The sequence below is a fragment of the Muscardinus avellanarius genome (assembly GCF_963383645.1).
Source record: "Muscardinus avellanarius genome assembly, chromosome: 12".
NCBI classification, from domain to species: domain Eukaryota; kingdom Metazoa; phylum Chordata; class Mammalia; order Rodentia; family Gliridae; genus Muscardinus; species Muscardinus avellanarius.
In genome coordinates, this window is record NC_137798.1 from 39,596,940 (window position 1) to 39,602,939 (window position 6,000).

General features: G+C 46.1%; 1 protein-coding gene across 1 annotated transcript in view; it reads right to left on the minus strand.

Annotated features, from left to right (window-relative positions):
* Positions 1-5,767, minus strand: part of EGLN3 (egl-9 family hypoxia inducible factor 3) — a gene marked incomplete at both ends in the record, with an annotated part of 29,754 nt that extends 23,987 nt beyond the window's left edge. The window contains one exon of the mRNA XM_080707131.1: positions 5,411-5,767. Coding sequence (XP_080563257.1) covers positions 5,411-5,767 — 357 coding nt within the window. The remainder of the gene's footprint in view (positions 1-5,410) is intronic.
* Between the last annotated feature and the right edge of the window lie 233 nt (positions 5,768-6,000).

The following is a 6,000-nucleotide window of genomic DNA, read 5'->3' on the forward strand; positions in this document are numbered from 1 at the left end:
GGCCTCCATTTATCTGGAACTGAAGGGTGAAGCAGCGGTTACAAGGCGGCCATGTTGAGCCACGTACATTGAATAGAAGCGAGGCTGGACGGGAAGGGAAGAGGAAGGGAAGAAATAAAGCAGAGAAGCAGAAGCGGAGGCCACGAAAATCAAAACGAGCCCAGCACTAGCTCACACTGCAATCCCAGTCCTTGGGAGGCTGAGACAGGGTTTAAGGATAGCCTCAGCAACTTAATGAGGCTGTTAGCAACTTAGAAAGACCCTGTTCCAAAACAGGGCTGAGGGTGTAGCTCAGAGCTAGAATGCCCCTGGGTTTGGTTCCCAGTACAAAATATATATATATATATATATATATATATATATATATACATATCCTCAAAGGACTAACATTCCAGCTGGGTTGGTCCTGAAGGACTTTCTAGTTCATGGCTCCAGTCTTCTGAGAACCCTGATTGCATTTCCTGCACTTGGGTCCTGAGACGTCCTGATCTTCACAGTACATCATCCCATAAGCTCCATTAAGTAATGGCTTTTCCTGACATCACAGGAGGATGATGGGCCAAAATGGTTACTGCTCAACAGCAGAGGGATGAACCTACCCCTGGCAACACATTTTCTTTTGTTCATAAACTTTTTGCTCTTTCCTTCCTCTGTTATTGGTTCCACAGATGCACTGATCTACCTGTTCACGGTGTAACCCTCACAGCACCAGAGACACTCTGGCCAGGGATTGAACAATCAACCTTGTTCGTAAATTTCCTAAAAGTAACAGGAGAACGTTAGCACAGCACTCCATTTCTTCCTCAAGTGCACTTCACTGACAGATTTCGATGTGTGGGGTTTCTTCTACCTTGTTTGTTTGTTTGTTTGTTTTTTGGTCTTTTGCTTTTTTTTTTTTTTTTTTTAACTGGGATTGAACCCAGGGGCACTCTACTTCCGAGCTACACCCCAGGCCTTTTTATTTTTTATTTTGAAACAGGGTCTAAGTTACTCAGGGTCTTGCTAAATTGCTGAGGCTGGCCTCGAACTTGCAATCCCCTGTCTCAGCATCCCAAAGTACTGGGATTACAGGCATGTGTTACCACATCCGGCTCCACTTTGTTCTTATGTAAAGCGTGAGACTTAGTCAAGTGTGAACAAGAGGATCCTAGGATTCAAAGGTGTGCGTGTGAATGTAAGCTTGCTAACTGTTGTACCTGCAACCTCTGAACAGTACCCCGCACACTGAATAGTCCATAAACACCTGCTGGGTAAAATGAAAGGATGACACGGGAGGTTAACGGGGAGAACAGAGCCTTAGATCAGATCTGGGTTAGACTCTCAGATCTCACTTAGCACACTTTTAGCACTGATGATGGCTCAGGATTCTAAAGGTTTTAGGTTGTTTTTGTTTTTTGTTTTATTCTACCTCTGAGCTATACCCTCAGTCCTTTTTATTTTTATTTTGAAAGAGGTTCTTGCTAAATTCTGGGACTGGCCTTGTACCTGGGATTTTCCTATCTCAGCCTCCCAAGTACTGGGATTATAAGCGTGTACCACCACAGCCAGCTTCTACTAAGAATTTTATGTACGTTATCATATTTAATGTTCCTTCCCCTCAAAAGCTTTAAGGTAAGCCAGGTGTGCTGGGACACTCCTACAATCCCAGCTATGTGGAAGGCTGAGGCAGGAGGATCACCAAGTTTGAGACCAACCTCAGCAACTTAGCAAGACCCTGCCTTAAAATAAAACAAATAAGGCCGGGGATGTAGTTCAATGGTAGATGCTTGCCTAGTGTGCCCTAGGCGCTGGTTTCCATCCCCAGTACTACAGAAAATAAAAAACAAAAAGTAGGTATTATTTCCCTGCATTTTACACTTGGTGAAACCTAAGCTACAAAGTTTAGTAACTACCTAAAGCCACAAGGTTTAGTAACCCCAAACCAAACCCCCACACCACTTTTACAAACTATTTCTTATCACTGACTCTCTTAAGACTTTGGGCAAAATTTTTAAGCACTGAATTTGTTTAAGATTGTGGTTCTAGAGATTAAGTAAGATATTATTTATATAGTGCTTAACACAGAGCCAGACGAACAAACTGCTGAATAAAAGGTATTTATTATCGTTCAAATTACTAACTGGTGCGCGTACAGGGGACTGCTTTAAGCAGAAGGACTTTGGGTTCTACAAATTACACGTTCTCTGGAAAAGAGCCATTTTCAAGATCGAGGCAGCCAAAGAAGAACATATTATAACCAGTATTTATCTTGGATATGTTCTAAAATCTCCAAAAAGGAGTCACAGATAAGAAATCCTTTGCTAAGCCTGAAAGCAATGATCATGCTTGAAGTTAGGGGGCGCCATACTGCTGTACATTATAGGAAACCATTTCACCAAGAGGGTCTTCAGCACCCTGGCTTTTTTTCCAACAAGGATGGGATAGATCATTTCTGAGCAACAACTTTTTTGGCATAATTTCTACTTTAGGTCCAGTATATATTCTTGTTTACTTCTAATGCCTTTGCTAAAAGGCATTACTAAAAGTCCAGCCCCCCCAAAAAAAAACCATTTAATTTGGATGCGTGCATTCACAAGTATGACCCCAAGAAACATAAAGTGCCTAAAAAACAATTGCTCCAAGCTAAATGTATATTCTTGCAATTTTTGAAAGTGGGTGATGGGAGCTCTTTTCCTAGAGTCTGCATGTGTGTATGTTTGGAAATTTCCTCAATAAAAATTTACAAATAAGTTTCAAACATATGCGCAAATTCTGTCTTTGAAAAAATTAGTTTTTACTGAAAACAGGCTTCAAGGATGCGGCAGGAAATGGGTCTGTCTTTATCACCAACGGGTCTATCTAAATCCAAAGCAGCACCAAATTAAGGACTCCATTGAAGGAGAAAAAGCAAGTTTTTTTTTAAAAGAAAAAAGGCTAAACTAAGGTGAAACTAATATAAAACATATAGAAATGGGATGTGTTTCCACAATGCTTCTTTTATTTTATTTTTTTATTCTTAATTTTTTGGTACTGAGGAATATACCCAAGGCATTCATTCTCCATCTGAGTACACATCCCATATCCAGACCTATTTTATTTTTTATTTTGAAACAAGGGCTCACTAAGTTGCTGGGGGCCTCGCTAATAAATTGGTGGGACTGGCCTTGAACCTGTGATTTTCCTGTCTCAGCCTCCACAGTATTGGAATTACAGGCATGTGCCACCACACCCAGCTTCTATACTGCTGAACCGCCAATAAGAGACTCCAGGCCACAGACTCCTTAATACGAGCAAATCAAACTTGAAAAAAAAATTATGATATTGTTCGCTCAACTTAGTTTACATTGGTTCTAATTGGTCAGGGTTGTAATTGTCCAATGTACATGTTCTTTTCCTAAAGGGCAGAAATGAAGACCTTTGTGCCAAAACAGCCAACATTACCCTGAAATCTAGGTTAGGGCCATTTCTTTAGTAGACGAGACGAATTTCCTCTTTCTAACTTCTGACAGTTAACTGAGAAGTTATTTGTTCACCTGTAAGCTAATCCATGACTGAATCACAACTTGAGATTTCCGTCTTTACCTTGATTTAACACTGTGTCTCTCATTCCATTTGGATTCAATTCCATCCTGAACCCCTACCCTCTTCAATTAATTCAAAGCTAAATAAAAATATTTAACTTGCAAATATGTCGGTGACATCACTCTACCAATTAATTCTAACCCCCTTTGGAGCAAACTCTGTTCCTAGAATGCCCGGAAACTAGAAAACTGGTAAGTCATTTGCTCTTGCAGGTTGAAGCTACAAGGACCTCGAGCCAGAGCTGACATCCTTCCCCTCCCCCGCCCCAGAGATGAGCAAGGTCATTTTGTGCAAAATAATCCTGATCAAAAGACAAGTGACTCTATTCTACCCCCTAACTGGGGTGGGGTGGGGGGGCTTAAGATCAGTCTTCTACAGGGTTTAGCTCTAAACTTTTCCCAAGTCAAAGTGAAATTTAGAGAGCAGCATATTCTTCTAGGATTGACTGTGACCACTAACTACTGCCTTCAGATGGCCTACTCATGTCCTCCTGGTTTGAAAGGTAAACAGCAATCCACTCCACTCACCCACTTCAATGTCTTCACTTCTACACATTTTCAGTCTTTCGCACTCGCCTTTCATTAAGTGAGCTTCTCTCAACTTGTGGGACAAATGAGACAGTTTATCACATGATCAATGGTGTGTGTGTGTGTGTGTGTGTGTGTGTGTGTGTGTGTGACTAGAGATGGAACTCAGTAGCTCCTCAGTAGGCACGATGCTCTACTTCTGAGCTATATCTCAGCCTTGGATTGTTTATGTTTTGGTCTTTCTAAGTTAAACACACTGGCCTTGAACCTGTGATCCTCCTATGTCAGCTTCCCCAGTACTGGGGTGACAGGTGTGTGACATCATGCCGAAGTACAAGATCAATATTAAGATTGAGAAATATTACATTTACTGTCCAATATTACATTTACATGAGTGAGTGTGCGTTTTCTCTGGCACACTCATTTGCCTTGCCTGTGTTTCAGTAAAAGTTTTCCATCCTTCAGAGTCCCTTCGCCAGACCACAACCCGAGGGCTTATCACTCACAACTGCCCCTGGAAAGCTGGCTGGACCATCATTCTAGCAGCGAGACTCTCCCAAAGTAATGTGCATGCCCCAGCATCATGGTACTACAGGTTCCCAAACCAATGTCAATCTACCTGTAAATGTTCCCAAGATGAATGAATTACCACCCAGGGAGTCATTTCCAGCTGTGCGAACAAAACATGGGTTTCTATCTAGAGGTAACTGACTTCTCTCTCATGAGTACTTGGCTGGTTGGTTTGAGCAGAGTTTGCCATGAACTGAGAGTTAGGAAAAGGGAGAAGGTGTGGGCACCCGGAGGGAATTTTCAGTCAAGTAGATGGCCTAACAGTGTCCCCGGGGCCAAGAGGCCAAGGGCCACACCGGGAAGTTTAACCCCTTCATATGTCAGACTCTTCCCCCCTGCCAAACTCCACAAACCAACTGCCACAATTCAAAACCACACCTGCCTCCAGAATTCAGTGTTTCTGGAGGAATCCCTCTGACCACCAAGAAGCGCAGCACCCCGTGGCTTTATGAGTACCCGTGGCTTTGGGATAGCACACAAGCTTTCTAATACCCTTCCTCTGCTTTGGGTCTTTGAGGACCTCCATGTCTTAAAACCGAACCAAAAGCCACGGCGGTCCCGATTGTATTTCACAGTCAACAGAGGGTCGTCGTGACACACCCGAGCCCCATTCACAGGGACCATCCAAAGGAAGCAACGGAGGGGCGAGAGACCGGCCAGGCTGACTTCTTGGTGGAAAACCCGAGCTCGCTGCAGCCCGGCGAGGGTGACACCGGGCGGACCCGGAACGCCGCCCGGTCCGCGCGTCCTACCTTGGACCTCTCCTTGACGTAGTATTTCCCCAGCCGGCTCCCGCAGTACAGGACCAGCCGGTCGATGAGGGACAGGAGGAAGCTGATGGCCTCGCAGCCCTCCTCGTTGCCCCCGATCCACGTGATCTGGTCGCCCCGCAGGTGCCGCTTGGACACGCCGGCGCGGGGCCCCGCCAGCTGGCCGTCCCGCAGCGCGCCGCCGAAGTGCAGCTGCTTGACCCGCTCCAGGACGCAGTCGCCCACCACCTCGCCCAGGAAGTTGTCCAGGTAGCAGAAGCCGACCTCGTGCAGGCAGGGCACGATGTACTCCAGGGCGATCTTCTCCAGGTCCAGCCGCATGACGTGTCCCAGAGGCATCGTGCCCGCAGGACCGGGGTCAGGGACCCCCAGGGCGCAGAGGGGGCGGCCCTGCGCGCGCGGAGCCGGGGTGCAGGGCCCAGGTCCCCGAGCCGCCCGAGCGCAGGGACCGGGGAAAGTTGCTCGCAACTCTGGGGGGAAGGGATTCGGACTCGGGGGCCCCGCGGGAGCTGTGCCGGGCTGCAGCACCCGGCGCGGGACTGGCCGGGCGCGGACTCCGAGGGCCCCTTTTG